This window comes from Bactrocera latifrons, unplaced genomic scaffold (assembly GCF_001853355.1).
Source record: "Bactrocera latifrons isolate USDA-ARS-PBARC rearing strain unplaced genomic scaffold, ASM185335v1 scaffold_49, whole genome shotgun sequence".
In the NCBI taxonomy this organism is placed as follows: domain Eukaryota; kingdom Metazoa; phylum Arthropoda; class Insecta; order Diptera; family Tephritidae; genus Bactrocera; species Bactrocera latifrons.
This window is the reverse complement of record NW_017537145.1, coordinates 479,526-497,519: the sequence shown is the minus strand read 5'-3', so window position 1 is coordinate 497,519 and position 17,994 is coordinate 479,526. Positions and strand designations below refer to the sequence as shown.

The following is a 17,994-nucleotide window of genomic DNA, read 5'->3' as shown; positions in this document are numbered from 1 at the left end:
TAAAATAATTGGAGGGGGTGTAAAAAAATGGCGCATCCTGGTGACATTGATCCTGACTCTCCTGGTGATCTGAAAAAAAAATCAACGGAAATTCTTAATCAGTAAGGATGCTGTTATAGTCCCTACCTCTGGGAAATTTTTTTTTTTTGAAAAATGGCTACTGCCTGAAAATAAAAGTAAATTTTTACCCCTTTTTTTTTTGAAATTCCTGAATTTTTTTTAAATATTCAAAACAAAAATTTTTACACGATGCTGGTAGAAACGATAAAGGATTATATAAAGAAGGTTCACACAAAATTTGAAGTAAATCGGTTGAGAGACTTGCCGGTACCATGTGGAAAAAAGTAGTTTCGAGAAAAATGCGTTTAAAAAATTGAGTCAAATTTCAGGCAGTCTAAGTCATTTATTAGTTGGCTAGGTACTGCGTCACTAAAGTAACTGTAGCTCTTAAAATAATGTTAATTTTTAAAAATCTTTAGGAGGATATGTTCTTAAGGGCCTAAACTTTAAATATATGAAAAAAACCGAATTTTTCAAAATTCTAGAGTAGAATACCCCCTTAAGGAACAAAGTAATCACTACCATTATATAAATTTTTTTTTGAATATTTATTACTTGTTTAATTAAAATATTAGTAAATATATGTTTTTTCAAGGTACTTTTTGATTGCTTATTTAATGAAAATATTGGTAATTGATTTTTTTTTTATTTTAAAAGTAATCAATACTAATTACAATTGATATATTTGGCTTTTAAGGTAATCATTACAACTTTAAAAGATGTATAAATTTCTGATTACTTGTTTAGTTAATTGTAATGTATATGTAAATAATAGCGCAACGAACATTTTTGTTTTTTAAGGTAATCATTATAATTTTAAGAAACATGTAATATCTGAGTACTTGTGTAATTAAAATGTTCATAATTATTATTTTGATATTTTAGAAGTAATCACTACTAATTACAGGTAAAATTTTTCTCTTCAAGATAATCAATATAATTTAAAAACAATGTTTAATTTTCTGATTAGTACTTAATTAAAATATTAGTAATTAATTTTTTTCAAACTACTTTCTGACTACTTAATTACTGGTAATTAATTATTTTTATTTTAAAAGTAATCATTACAATTTTATAAAATATTTGACTTTTGATTACTTGTTTGAATAAAATATTAGCAATGAAATTGTTTAAATTACTTTTATTTCCAACTAATGAGTTACTTTAACTAGAGTCATTATATTAACGTTTGCTATAAATTCTTGTGTTACTTTTTTATCTCTATCATCTTTTGGTTAATGTCATGATTACTATATATTTGCTTGTGTTTTAGGCTTTAAGCATTTACTATTTAGTAATCATTACAATTTTGTCGAAATATTTGACTTTTGATAATATGTTTATTTAAAATTTTGGCATTTACATCTTTTTTAATTTTAAGGTAATCATTACAATTTTTTTTTTGGAATTTTTTTAAAGGTAATCATTTTGGCAATTAAGATTTTTTAAATTACTTTTCCGATTACATGCATCATTACATACTTCTGTTCAGCACGAGGGTATACTAAATAGTCTCGCATACATTTTTAGTAGTATTTGAAATGCCTAGTAAGTAATTACCTCATAATTACGTAATGATTATATGAAAGAAGTTATTGTGAACCATAATCATGTCGATAACAATATAAAAAGTTATTTTGGATCTTTTTCTATTTGTAAACATTTTGGTAATCCATATTTTTTTAATTACTTTTCCGATTACAACATGGTAATTAAAATTTTTTAATTACTTTTATGGTTATACTTATGATTGCATACTTTTGTTCGTAAAAAAGGTGTACTAAGTAGTTTCGGTTAGATTTCATATTAGTATTTCAAAAGGCTAGTAAGTAATTACTTTATAAATGCGTAATGATAACATAATTATAATTGTGATTACATAATAACAAGTTTCTTAAATATGCACATATATAGTTTTACCTTTGAAACACATCCCCACACTTTTTTCTAAACATGAAAATTACGTAATCACAACTTGATTAATATGCAAGTAATCAAAATGTAATGAGTTCGTCACGAATGCTAATTTTATTTAAAATCGTGATCAATGAATACGTGTAAAAAATTTAATTATGACATTTACTTAATTGTTAATCAATTCTTTTGTAATAATCAAACACGTCATCAACAGATACTTACAGTACTTAAACTGTTACATAAATCTAATTATCACTTCTATCTTCTTACAGCGAACTACAATCCCGAGGAGGATACGGACTACATGTCAATGCAAAAGAATGGCAGTGCCCTCAGCCATATACAAGTGTCGGATAACAACAATTTATCGGTGCCGATCTGTAATCAACCATTGCGACGTGACGCTTCCGGCATTATGAGGTACATGCGCACGGCACTTTTTGCTCATTAGGTGGAGCATTCTGACGTTGAAGCACACCTTTTTCCGTATTCCATGCTTAAAATATTGTCACACCTTTTCTCTTTTAACTAAAAAGCGGCAAAACAAAAGAAATTACTTTTATTTTCTTATCTGTAGAGTATATTGCCCCAAATCTGAAAATAGAAACGTAGTAATCGGTATTTTCTATTTTTGTACATGCCCAAAGAAATTTTGTGTGTTGGTACACCAGTATTATTAATCTATAATCATATGAGATTAAACAAATTTAATTTTTAGTTTAATGAGCTTTTGTGGTTTAACCGCGAAAGCATTTGATACTTTTCATAACATATTTTGCTTTAATTGAAGCATTATTTTAGACGAATAGCGCTCATTTTGGAAATTCCGTGCAACTTAAAGGACTATTTTTTTAATTCTCCAATGGTTTATAAATATTGTTATGCAAAATCGAAGCTTTGAGCTTTTGAAAGCTTCTTATCATCGTGCTAAGACACTTTATGAGCTTATAAGCTGCTTCAGGACTTTACAAATCCATTTTTGGTCATGTAAGGCATACTTTCTTGTCTCCTTCTTTCGCCCTGTTTCTCTCTCTATCTTCTGTAGTATCTCTTCAAAACACAATAGCTCATTTGAAACCCCTTTCTCTCTCTTAAAAAGCGAAAATAAGTGAGGCAGAATGGTCAAAGTCATACCACCTATCTCTCTTTCTCTGGTTTTCTTTCTTCTTTTTAATACTTATTAACTCCGTAAAAACCTTTCAGATTTCTAGTAACGCAAGATACGTGAAACAAAAATCAGCGAAGTATTACCGCCTATATTTCTGTTTCTTTCTCTCTCTCTCTCTCTCTCTCTCTCTTGGTATCTCTTCTTTGCCAATCACCTTCATATATTCAGCAAGGCAAACATACACGAAGAAGAATCGTATAAGTCATACCACCTATCTCTCTCTCTCTCTCTCTCTCTCTCTCTCTCTCTCTCTTTCTATGTCTCTCTTCTTTTCGTTCGTATCATCACTTTAACACTCCTTTAAACTGCTTCATATTTTCCAGCAATGCAAAAATACACGAAGAAGACTACCGCCGTGAAACACAAACGAACGTGCCGATGTTGGGTCCCGAAATATTGGCCGTTTTTGCAAATTCACAAATCTTCCAAGATCATCAACCGACCAAAATGACACGTATCAGCACGAAGACTTTCCTAGCCGGCATACATTCACCCAACAAGGAGGTGCCGACAACGCCGCGCGAAACCGAACAGGATCGACTACTGCGACGATTGGAAGGTAATAACAACAACAGCTACATCGTCAATCACCAACACCACAATCGTCTCAATCATTATGAAAATGATGATGACAATGATGATTATGATGATGACGCACAGCCACATCATCCGCTTAAACGTCCCTCGCGTAAAATTAGCATCGGTAGTGGTACACATGTGGGTAGTGGTAGTGGTAGCAGTAGCGCTGCGACCGGCCAACACAAGGTCAAATTTTATCTAGACTGATTAGACAAAGTGGAAAAAAAAACAAAAGCTGCTCACTAATACTGATACAATGGCTTACCAGAAAATAATATTCTTAGCGTTGCCATCTATTTATAAAATATTTTTTTTTTTTAGTATTTTTGTGCGTGAAAGTTTTTGTACTTAACAAATAACCTGCCACAATACAAACACACATACTTATATATACATATGTATATATATATAGTATGTAGAAGTATGTAGAATTACATGGACACTTATCAAGAAATATATATAGCCATAGTATTATGCTTTGTATTTATTAGCTTTTATTATAATGAGTATTACTAATGTTACTGTTACAATTACTTTCATTATTATTCTATAACTATTACTTAATATTATTTATATTGTATGTATATAGTATACATATGTACTAGTATTTATCTATATGCATATTTTTAGCACACTGCTACTATTTATATGTAGGCAGCCTGTAGTTGCATAAATAGGCGTCTGCTACATTTTATTGGCAATGAGGCACGTAAACAGTGCGTTCGAATTGTTTGATACTGCATGACCAAATGTGTCAAGCATTCGGCCGGCCCTGGTTCGGTTCACAAGCCCACTTACATACAAACATTCGCACGTATCTACTATATATACGCTATGTATTTGCGTATTCCGTAAGCGTACGTCTCGGTGCGACAATAAGTCAAATGTATACTTAAAAAGTAGTATTAAGTAACACTAAGCAGTAATTAAGTTTGTTGGTTAAAAAAAAAAACAATAACAGAAAATAAAAAAATTTAACGGCTTCCTGTGATTATGTAACAAAAAGCAAAAAAGTAATTGCAAACATCATGTGTCGTAAACGGGGATTTATGGGTTGCAGCTTTTAGCTGTTACGTGCAGTAATAACTTCGTGCAGTTTTTTTGCTGAGTTATAAAACTATACTGTTGGGAAATTTCAATATTTCAAAAAACAATTTTTTTTAAATAAAATGAAAATATTTTTTCAATGAGTTTCTCTTATCCAAAGGGATGACTGTTGACAAAATCAATACTTCGAAAAAAGTACTTCTCAAAATTTTCCGTTAATATTTTTCTTTGAACATTTTTTTCTAAAAATATAAAAAACAATATTTTTTCAATGAGTTTTAAATGCAGTTTTTTGTCCGAAAAATTGAAAAAATAATAATTATTTAATATTTTTTTAAACAATTTTTTTTTAAATGAAAAAAAAATATTTTGTTAATTTTATAATAAAATAATACTTATAGAATATTTGAAACTTTTTTTTAAATTTTTTTCCTTCCGAAAAGAAATTTTTTCACAAAAAAAAAATTAAATTTCAGGAATAAAAAATACTCAAAACTAAAAAAAAGCTCTTTCGCTCGTTCAAACTTTTGGAAAAAAAATTGCAAAAAATAACCTTCCTTTTGGGAAATCTCAAAAATTTCTAAAAAAAAAGACAAATTAATTTTTAAAAATAATCCATTAATAATTCTCTTTAAATATTTTTTTAAAATCAAATAAAAGTATTTTCCTAAGTAGTTGTTTTCATTCAAAAATTAATTTATGCTTTAAGAGGAAAAAAAATTTCAAAAATTTATAGTAGAATCTAATATTTGAGGACTCGTTGCTCCAAGATCTGAATCTAAGTGAGATTGTCCAACTTTACATATCCCCTAAGGAAAAAGTCTAATGGTCCAAAATGTGAAATTATCCTCTCACCGAAGTGTTTTCTCAGTAAATTCATTGATTGAAGGATTGATGCGATGTGTGGGAAGTGATGCCGTCTTGTTGCAACCAAATGTCGGTGAGGTAACGAATTTCAATTTCAGGAATCAAATAATCGGTTATCAAGGCGGGTTAATGATTGCCATTGGTTGAAGAAATGTTGATCGATGATTCTACCGGTCCACAAACCACACCAACCCGTTGTTTTTCCAGGATGAAATCGCTGCTCTTGAATCTCTTGTTCTTGGCTCGAAAACGTCGGATCTTTTTGATACGTTTCAAAAGCATATAGAGCAAAACGAGCAGCTCTTCCTCAAGCTGTATTTTGTACGCTTTCAATTCAATAAGATCTTGACGTAAATTGCACCAAGTCCTTCCATACGTCCAAACGAGTTGCTGCGAACGGCACCTAATCGACTCTGCATGGTTTTCGTGTACACTCTCAACTACGACTGCTATATTTTCTTCCCTGCATGCTAGAGGGGGTTTATTCGGTCGAATATTATCTAACAATGAATGCTGGGTTTCAATATGGGTGACGGTGTTACGAATAGTACGTTCAGTAGGCCGATTATGTTGACCATAAGTTGAGCGAGACGCGCGAAACAGAACGTGAATTTTCGTAATTAAGTCGAGCGATTTGTAAATGTTGTCCAAGCGTAAGTCTTTCCATGACGAAGTTCCAAACAATACTGAACAAAAATAACATGACAGCTTGAGACTGCTCACGCGTGATCTGTCCAAAAATTTTGTTTGAAAATAGTATTTCTACTTGGATCATCCATTAAAATCGATATAATTAAGTTCTGAATATATTATCTCCACGACTTGTAGGATCGAATTCAATAAACACATGAGTACTTTATCCACTAAATCAAGTCGTATGTCATGAATATTACGTTAAGTATTGAAGCTTGAAGAGATACTGATTTATTGCAAAAGATCAATGGCTTCAAACAACTCCAGAAGAAGTAGTGTAATGGAGTAGTGGAAATCACAATTCTTGGAGGCAATAACATAGTAAATTCTTGAAAGAATCAAAACTCTTAAGTTTTCCCTTAATATTCCGGAGATTACTCATGCTGTGTGGCATGTAACCCCGCCTTGTTGGAATCAGATGTTGTTAAGATCACCTGCTTCCAATTGCGGACAGAAAAAGTTGATTATCATCAATCTATATCGCTTTCAATTGACAGTAGAGGTGTAATCGGCTTCGTTTCGAAAGAACGGATCGATGATTCCACCAGACCAAAAACCACACCAAACTATCAACAGACGAAAGTGAGCCTCATCGGAGTAGATGAATTTACGGCGTTTGCGGTGGTCCATTAACTTCAATTCTTGAGTGAGAAGAATTTTTCGGTGTTTCTTTTAATCCATTATCGAAATCCATCACAATATAGTTTGAGACATTCCTTATTCTTGAGAACGTCTTGGGATCGACAAATTGCGGTCTTCAGTAACACTCACCTAAACGGCAGTAACATTTTCATTACTACGAGCTTTTTTTGTTTTATTGGCACTTAAATATTATGTAAAGAAAATGTAAGCTTGAAATTTTCAATAATAATAACAATAGCGAACACAGTTGGTCGAATATTACGACCATAATATGGCAAGAGAGTACCAAAAGTTAGATTTGTTGATGTTGTTTTTGCATATATCTTCGTACGATGAAACATTATTTAATGCAATGGAAAATAAATACAGATCACGGCATAAAAAAATTGTCGAAACGAAAGTTAGAAATCATAGCAACCCTTTTTTAAAACCCGTTATATGCAAATCAAAAATTCGATTTTTTCAAATTCACAAGTAGATAAACACATACATATGTGCATGTATGATAAAGTTGATAATGGCTAACTTTTTTATGTGCAAAATTGTGTTTAAGCGTTGCTTCTCAGCTGGTGGCCTATCAGGTCAAAATCGAACTCACGACCTACCAGTCAAGAGGCGATAAGCCACGCATAAGTGAATTCGATCGGAACGAGGGCGAAGCTATATTTGGAGTATTTCTCAAGTATTTACAGTTTTTGTAGAGATATGTGAATATTTTTGTATATGTAGTTGTGTTATACCATATGTATATATATATATATTTATATACATATTTATAGTTATATATGTAAGCTTGCACGACTTTCCCACTTCCATCTCGGTAATAACTTTTATTTGCGCTGTCGCGACCTAAAATAAGCGTAATATTCGCTGTTATTTTTACTTTTACGTTTTTGTTGTTGTATAAGTCTTTAAGTCCCTGAAGTTGGACGATTTTTTGTTTTTGCTTTGGATAATTTATCAGCTGCAAGAAATTATCCGTCATCTGAACGGAAGATAATTTTTATTTCAACTTTCCATAAATCAGTTTTATATACGTATGTATATAGATATACAAATATGTATATATATACATAGCAGCATTTGTATCGTCAGTCAGATACAATAAACACCTTTTTACGTGCCCTGATTAGTCGCATATTGTACTGATTATAGCGAGTTGAGTTTGTAATTTCTTAATTGTCCGTCGTAAATCAGTTCAGCTTGCCAATATACAAACAATAAAATCACACATACGCATACACAAACACATAAAAACAGCTGTCTATATTTAGTTAGGTTGATGAAGGCAATTTATCATCTGATAAAAGCGCATTTGAAGTACACACATGCATACAAAAGAACTTTTGTCGCTGCTTAAGCGTATTTATTGTTGTTGTCAGATACAGTGATATTTGCACAGTAAATATGTATGTGTGCTAACACATATTTCGAAATTCCAGCCGTCACTTAATTAATACGTTTAGCGCTTTTATCGCATTCTGATGGATTACGCGCTCTGAAGTTGCAGTTGTTTGTGTTGGTGGCGCTGATTGGTAATATGTAAGGCAGATGTAATCAACAGTTATAAAAATAAAAATAAAAAATTAATAAAAAAGTTAATAAAAAATGAGTAGAGATAGCTTCACAGGTGGATTTCTTATAGCATAAAAGGATATTAAAAGATTTTAAGCTTGATTTCGACAAATTTGTATGGCAGCTATATGCTATAGTTTTCCGATCTGAGCCTTACTTTCAGTGACAATGCAGTTGCCTTGGAAAATAGCCTGTGCCAAATTTTGCGATGATATCTTGTCAGTTGAATAAGTTTTCCATACAAGGACTTGATTTTGACCGATCACCTTGTATGACAGCTATATGCTATAGTGGTACGATTTGAACAATTTCTTCAGAGATTATGGCCAGGAGTTTCGAAATAATCCATGCCAAATTTTGTGAAGATATCTAGGTAAATAAGAAAGTTTTCTATACAAAAACTTGATTTTGAACGACCAATTTGTATGACAGTTATATGCTATGGTAATATAATCTAAGTCTTACTTTCAGAAACTATGGAGTTGCCTTGAGCCATAATCTGTGCCGAATTTCGTAAAGATATTTTGTCAGTTGAAAAAGTTTTCCATACAACGATTTGATTTTGAGTGGTCATTTTGTATGGTTGCTATATGCTATAGTAGTCCGATCTGAGCCTTATTTCCCTAGACTATGAAGTTGTCTTGTACAATAATCTGTGCCAAATTTAGGGAAGATATCTTGTAAAATAAAAAAGTTTTCCATACAAACACTTGAAGTGGATCACTCAGTTTGCATATCCCACACAATAATAATAATAATAAAGCACCTGTGCACCTGCACTTAAGCAACACACAGACATATATTATATATACGTAGCTACATGTATGTCTACAGGTGTCCACATAAGAGATACCCTGTAGCGGCACCAACGCACCGCACAAAATAACATTAAACGATTGTCATGTGTTGATTATTTCGTTTATTAGATATACAGTTTTTGTTGTGGTTGTTATTATCATTCATTTCACATACTATTATCTGTGAATTATTTCATTTTGCGCCTTTCACTCAATCTTCCCGTTATAATTATCCATATATGTTGCGTGCAAACTTTTTATTATAATTTTTCACCGTCAATCAGGCCATTATCTACGCGCATATGCAGTATATCTGTGTGTGTGTTTATAATGTTTGTTGACTTCGCACTGCTTTTTGGTTTTTAATGCCCGTAGTATAAATATGTTACCGTTAGCGACAAGTTGGTAAGACATGTCAGCATGTCTTCGGCTGAAAATGCAAAATTTATTAGCAGAGTCTTTAGAAAAATGTTTAGATAACAATCAAGTCAACTGACATAACTAAATACAAGTGTAGATACAACATACACATGCACATATAATACATCAGCTGTGATTTCAACAAGCATGACGTATTCGCCAAAAATATAACTGCTAACATACATACATACATATTTATATGTATACATATGTATATGTTTGTACGTATGACTGTTTGTTTGTGTGAGCTGGTTGGGTGCGTGCGCACACGTATGTAGATCTTTACTGCCGTTTTAGGTACACACCGCACATACAATTTACTTGTACTACTAATAGGTGAAGTTATTTGAGATAAAAGGCTTTAATTGCTTTTGCTTGCAAACTTCTTGTGTGATTATGAATTTAATTAAAAATTTTTGTTGACAGTCCCGAAAGCAGTCCCGATTTTTAACCAATACTCGTATGTTAATACCGTAATCAATCTTGGTACCGTAATGAAAAATTCAGAACTTATTTTTTGGGGTTGGCCCCGAAATTGATCCCGATCCGGAAACGAACAAACCCATGTTTTTTATTCAAAGATTTTGATGTAAGTCCCGAAACTGATTCCAAGCGTCATCCCGAGCCCAAAGTCCTAACGAGATATACATACATACATGATACTCGTGAGCCATGCATGTGCACGATTTCGGGTCTAAACCCGATCCTGAAACGAACAACTCGTATATGATAATTTTTTTATTCTCTCCGATAAATGTGAATAAACAACTTGGTTATCTATGGTACTTCTATGCCATGCACGTACGCGATCTCAGGGGGTAATTCTGATCCTGAAACGAACAACCCCATATATGATTACTAACTTTATTTAAAATGTTTAATGTCAGTATCGAAATTAATCCCGACTCTAATCCCGATGCCGATCACGAAACGAACAACCCCATATGATTACTAACTTTATTTAAAATGTTTAATGTCAGTGTCGAAATTAATCCCGAGTCTAATCCCGATGCCGATCCCGAAACGAACAACCCCATATATGATTACTAACTTTATTTAAAATTTTTAATGTCAGTCCCGAAATTAATCCCGAGTCTAATCCCGATGCCGATCCCGAAACGAACAATCCCATATATGAGTACTAACTTTATTTAATTTTTTTGTCAATCCCGAAATTGTTCCCGAGTCTAATCCCGATTCCGAAACAAACTCATGTATCATTGCTAAATTTTTTTTTTTAATTATTAATGTCAGTCCCGAAATTGATCCCGAATTAATTCCTAAAATATTAACTAAAAATATCGATGTCGCCAGTACCCGTATGTCGGTCCATAAACGATCTCTGTCTAATCACGAGCCCGAAAGAACAAACCAAGTATACATATAGTATGTACTAGAGCTGCAGATTAATCGCCTAACCAGATTAACCGAATAGTCATTATTTGAGTTATAACATTAGATTTGCGGTATCCGGGTCCTAAGTTGTCGACTATTCGATTAACTGCTCAGTTTCGATTGTCCGCCTAACCCCTCTTTGTCGACTATTTGAATAATAAGCAGAAATATCTCGTATATAGTACTATGTCTAAACAAGTAAAAGTAAAAGGTTGCTTGGACTTAAAAAAAAATTAACTTTTCATTTTTAGGTTATAATTAAATCGATAATCACAATTTTGGTGTATATTACATATATAAATACTATACATCTGCCTTGTATAAAGCAGATTTTAAGCTAAGGAAACAATGATATCGTCAAGTATATGGATTGTTTATCTGTAACTTTTGAACATGATTAATGCCCTTTCATTCTATCATTGTTATATGTATTGTGACAAAACAGTACCCGCCTTCGAAGTAACCCCTATCAGATGTAATATGCTTATGCCAGCGATTTTTCCAGTCTTTGAAATTCTTTTCATAAGAACTTTTTTGGATGGCATTTAGCTAATTTAGCGATTTTAGTTTTATATCTTCGATCAAAAATTAGTATCACCTTGCTTTTTGAGCGGCTTTGACATGGTTTTTTGTTTTGGGCTGGATCCATTTCTATGATTGTTGACTTGTTGACAAAGACTCATATCCATCTGCCGCTATGATGCCCTACATGAATGTGGGATCGGAATTCGCACGATCAACTATGTCCAAATAGACCTATTTTACGGTACTCTTTTTGAAAAGAATTATCGGGACGAGTCGAACAAGACCGCGTTTCATACCTAAAATGTCCGTTAATTTCTATTCAATTGTCGTATTGAATTGACCATTATCAAATAATTAAAATCAATTTCAAAGAAGCGACTAGAAATCTCTTCATCAAGTAATCCTTCACTTAAAGGGACTTCTAGGGCTATTGGGTAATAGAAAATTATATTAAGAAGAAAGTTCAGTAGCAATGCTGATAGTCGTTTTTTATTAAAATTATTATTTTTTAATTAAAAGTAACTTAATTTTTCTATGAAAAACTAATTAGGGGGTCTATTTTACGCGATTTTGCTGAAAGTAGTGTCTCTTCTCCTTAAGGAAACCTGACAGCCAAAAAATTATGAATATGTTTCGCTGATGGAAACATCTAGTTTTGGTTGGAAAAATTAATTATTTATTGGCGTAGACACCGCTTACGTGGTTATAGTCCAATGCGGAAGTTCACGGAAGTGAGGAAAGTCCTCTGTGCGGCATTCATTTGGGCTCAAGCAGTCCAGGACTTCTGGTCTTAATCCAAAATGAGTTGGCAAATCATTCCTACCCCGGGTTGTGGCTTAGGTCTAGGACCCGGCATGTAAAAGCCAGTCTCGGATGAGAGACCCCAATTTTCAGTATTTCTGACAAATGCATATTTACAATTGCATTGTTGTATTAAAACATGTATTTTCGAAATATTTTTCATAAGGTTTGGAAATTAATTTTTTTTATATCACAATTTTCAAAAGTCTTAATTCTTACATTTTAGTTGTATAAAACTTTATTTTCAACTCCTTTTAAGTTTTTGCTTACCAAAAATAACTTTATTTGTTTATCGTAAGTTAAAAAAAAAAAAATTTAATTAAATTGTTTTAATAAAAAAAACTTCATTTTTAAACTGAAATTTTTGAAAATATGTATCTGACACAGTTTAGTCGTTTAAAAATGTTATTTTTCTTTTAGTTTTGGTTTTATAACTTTTGCTGTATACAAAAATGTATGTTCGAAAAACTTCGAAAATACTAATTTTTCGAATATTTTACATTACATTTTTTTGCGTAAATTTTACATAAAAATTTTTTATTATTATTATTATTATTAATTTAATTATAAGTTTTTTTCTTCAATTTTACAAAAATAATTGTCTTGTATGCAGAAATTTTCGAAAATATTTATTTAACACATTTTAGTTATTGTTTCAAACTTTTGCTTTATGCTAAATTGTATGTTCGAAAAATTTCGAAATTCTTTATTTCTCATATTTTTGTCATAGAAATTTTACTTATGTAATTTTTTTTGTTCAATTTTTTGTAAACTAAAATTTCCACTTTTTGCGCACTCATGATGCACTGTGCGTTGCCATTGTCATAACATTTCTACCTGATGGAATTTCTTTATGCTGTAGTATTTTTAATAAACAAAAATTATCGAAGTTTTTAAAAAGAATTTTTGTTCACTCACTTACCACTACCCACACACACATATATACCTGTCTCTTATACACATCTAGATGTGTATAAGAGACAGCACATATATACATACTTATATATATATATATATATATATATATACAAATATCTAGCTGTTGCTTTTATACAACTACAATTATTGTATTTTAATTATTGTAATATACATATTTATTTACTTTTAGTGCCAGAAATTGTTATAATTCAGTAACTGATGTGCAGATTTTTACCCCTTAGACCATTGTGGAGAGGTAAAACTTTCAAAAAGAATTACCTTACTGTATAGGAGACTTGAGATGACAGTCATACTGCATTCCTTAACAAATTCTACATGCCATATAATATACATATCCATATATAAAATATACTCGTATATGCAAATATACACACATAAGTGTAGTCGAATTGACAGAAAATTCAATGAAATGAGTCGAGTGAGTTACGATTGGGGAAATACCATAACGGTGACGCTGTCTATACATCTATGTATATCAATATATATTTACATATTTAAAAGCGCATACATACATACATTCGTACAGGCATTCATAACTGTCTCTGATGATTAACCCAATTGTAATTGCAATTGAAAATTAATTGCAACACGCTTACAACTCTTACTAACCCGTCCACCCTTGGTCCCGTCAATGTTTTTCAAGCAAAGAACGAAGAAGAAAGAAACATTCAAGCGCTCTCTAACCTGTGCATGTTTTTGTTGTAATGCCACACGGTTTAATTGGCTCAAAGTATTATTTAAACAAAATTTTTTTCAAATTGAAACAAAAATGTTCTCAAATGCAGCTGTCAAAATGTGGGCTAACGAAGTGGGGGTTTTGCTTACGGGGTGCTGACTGTATATAATATTTATATATTTATTTTATTTTATTCTATCTTAAAATGTATATATATATATATATTAAATATCTATTTAATTTTTATTATTATTTATTGTATTTTTGTGTAAATATTGTGTATATTTTTTGTGACGCGACTCTTCATAGTTCACACTGGGTATGGCTGAATATGGTATAAAGCTTTCATTGTTGACAGTGTCGGTTACTGGCATAATCGAGTATCAGTGAGTTTGACAACCGCAGCTGATTTGATGACGTCACATTTGCGGGTATTTGCATATCTCAAGGTATATTAATATTGCGACGAAGTTTCTAACACCCTGAAGAAAATATTGAAGAACCTATAAAGTATATAAGTATATAGAATAAATGTTCACCATGACGATTTGAGTCGATTTAGTCATGTTTGTCTCTCAGTATGTTTTTCTGTATCCATCAGTTAGCGAGTTATTTATCAGAAACTTTGCATACATCCTTTTTTTCCCCAATAACTTGCTCAATCTTCCGAACCACCAATAGTGGAACTCTAAACATAATTATATCTGCCATACAAACTGATCGATAAAAATCAAGTTTTTGTTTTGAAAACCTTTCCATTTGACTAGATATCTTTACGAAATTTAAGAAGTATTATCTTAGGCATAGATACAGATCTCAGGAAACGCCACAATCTTAGAAATCATTGTTCAGATCGGATTAGTGTAGTATATATTCTTGTTGTACCAATTAAGGTACCAAATCCAAACTTGATAATTTGTGAATAGCTTCGATGTAATCGCTTTTTTCTTCTTTTTATACATAATTGACATTTGCACCCATTTATTAGAATTAATCCCAGTCTCTTTCGCTTTTTGTAATATTCCATTTTCAGTTATATTATATTTGTATAGAAAATGACTAGTTTGAGGTTATCTTTTAACAAACACTGGCTCTAAGGCAGTTTTTAAAGTTATTTTGGTGTTTATCAGCTGTTTCGGTAAAGTTTGTATGACGCTCTGCTCCAAGATACCATGTTTATAGAAGGTATATCAGTTATATTTTAAGAAAGCTTAAAAGCTTAATTTTTAATCGTCAAAAAAATTTCAGCGATTTAACGCAGTGCAGAAGAGTTTCTCGAATTATATATTTAGGGTAAAGATGGCTTTGAAAGTTCTTGTTTTGAAAAGATATTAGGTATTTTAAAGAAAGCTTTGAAAGCTAAGCTTTTTCACAATTTTTCTATAATTTACACGAATTTGATAACATTATTTATGTTAAGATGATGAGCGAAATGACAATTTTTTTCATTGAATATAACAGCTCAATTTTAAGAAAACTCTGAAATCTTTTTCTTAATTTTGCGTGATTTACGACACTTTGAAGATTTTTGGTATTCTTTCCGAGTAGGTAATGTTTACAAATCTAATAGTTATTTTTTAAGAAAGCAATTATTACAATGTGAGATTTTTACAAAATAAGCTTTTCGGATGACGCTTTTTATTTATAAATAGCACAGAAAGCTTCGTTTCCACGATGTTTACAGTTTGCGAAAGCTTTTCCCTAATATTACCGTTATTTTTGTGATAACGTTGAAAACAATTTTTCAGAAATTTTGCGCGATTGTAGTTTAACATAGCTTTAAACTAAAAGCTAAATTTTTAGGATAGATTTCAAAGCTTTTTTTACAGAAAAATATTAAAAAATCAAATGTTAGGCTAATTAGCTCTTTGACAGTTTTTGTTCCTGTTACAACAGTAAACTTTTTAAGAAAGCTTTTAAAGCTTTTCTTAACGTTTTCGAAAGTTTGCCACACAGCTTACAAGAATTTGACAAAGATTCGATATTTTGTTTAAAAACGATTTCAAAGCTTTTTTTATGGATTTTGTGAGTGAGTTTGACCTAAGTAGATTTACTCTTTATATATTTGATAGTTGTTATGGATATAATTAATCTTTAGTATTTAAGCTACTGAGTCGTTTCAATAGTAACCGCTTTTATAAACCATGAGAGCTTTCGAGTTTAAGGTTATTAGTTACTGAGTCTCTTCTATAGTGACAGCTTTTGCAAATCTAGAGAGCTTTCGGCTTGAGGATTGTTTTTTACTGGGTCGTTACAATAGTGACTAGTTTTGCAAATCCTGAGAGCTTTTGCCTGGATAACAGCAGTTTTTATTTGTGACTGAGACGTTTTAATAGTGACAGCTTTTTTAAATTCAGCGAGCTTTCGATTTTAGGGTTATTTCAATAGTGCCCCTGAGAGCTTTGAGAGCAGCAGCCTTTAACTAAAAATAAAAGACATATCCTTGTCATTCTGCTACCAATTCTTCCTTATTAGTGTTCGCTAATGTGACTTCATACCAAGTATTATTCGCTGTCAATATAAGCAATACTATATTCAATCATGCCTGGTTTACATCACATACTTATGTATATATATAAAACCTATACTTACTCATATAGTCCATAGTCTCTACTAAAATCATTTTATGCAAAATAAAAAAAAAAATATATATTTCTTCTCTTCCTCTCTTTTCTGCACAATTCGACTATTTTGCAGGTAAAACCGGCAATGGCACTCTAACCGACATACGTACACCAATAAATGTTGCGCCTGCAAGCGCCACCACCATTACGAACACAGCAACACCGACTGATGCACACGATGGTGCCAACGAGAAACGCATTACATTCACCTTAACCACGGATTCATCACCGGAGGGCAGCCAAACATTGACACCGAAAAAATTCGATGCGATTGCCGAAGAAGACATGGCTGCTGAGAATCAAACTAAACGCGACACTGACGAAGTCATACTCCGTCCGCCACGTTTCATCGATCGTCAAACGCATTTATTGAACACCATTTCTGGCAATACGACACCGCGCAAGCTCAAGCGTAGCGCCACAAGCGTACCGGCTTTCAATGTGCGCAGCGCTGCCAGCGAAACGGACATCTTTTCGATTACCGGTTCCGGTTCACGCATCAGCATGACACCCGAAGTGCCATCCATATCATTTAGCAATTTACCCAAGAATTACGAAGATACACCGACCATCGAGAAATATCGCGTCTCGCAGAGTTTGTACTCCATACAAACAGCGAATGCGGCACGCGCCAATCAAGATGATTACTCTATGCCACGCTACTTCCGACGCTCGGCGGCCATGCTGCAGACTCAGAGTAGCGAAATGTTACCAACTGTGCCGTCTGCAACATCGTCCAATTCAATGTCATCATCCAATGAGGGTATACAACGGCCGGACAAGGGCAAGAGTAAGCGTTTGCAAATGTTGCGTGGTAACTTGCCGCCATTGTTGATACATTCAGTGTCGTTCCGCAAGAATAGGGAGGAGGGCAAGCAGCTGGATTAGTTGACCATCAAGGACAGTGTGGACTATAAATGCTGTGTGCTTATGTGTGGTATAACGGTACATTAAGGCTAGTGGTGTATGGCGTTGAATGGAGAGCGATTGGTGCGGGCGTTGCCATGTCTGTATGTGCTTAAGTGAGCTTAAAGGAGTGTGTCACTGATAAACAGTGCAGTACAGTGAAGCTTCGCTGACAGGCACGTTAGAATTTTTTTTAATCATAAAAACATTAAAATTTAAATTAAAAATAAAATAAAGTGAAAAAACTTCAGGGCGGTAATTAAAATTCTTACAGCTTTTACTGGCGTAAAAATTGGGTAAGAATTAGGGGAGCGTTTTAAAAATGTTGAATCACCTTTATATGCGCAATGTCGAGAGATGATG

The 17,994-nt window shown here is 32.4% G+C and overlaps 1 protein-coding gene across 1 annotated transcript in view; it reads left to right on the top strand.

The window, feature by feature from the left end:
- The window catches only part of LOC108973575, a gene marked incomplete at its 3' end in the record, with an annotated part of 25,618 nt that extends 7,624 nt beyond the window's left edge, over nt 1–17,994 (top strand). The window contains 3 exon segments of the mRNA XM_018940933.1: nt 2,250–2,397; nt 3,469–3,704; nt 16,799–17,994. Coding sequence (XP_018796478.1) covers nt 2,250–2,397; nt 3,469–3,704; nt 16,799–17,613 — 1,199 coding nt within the window.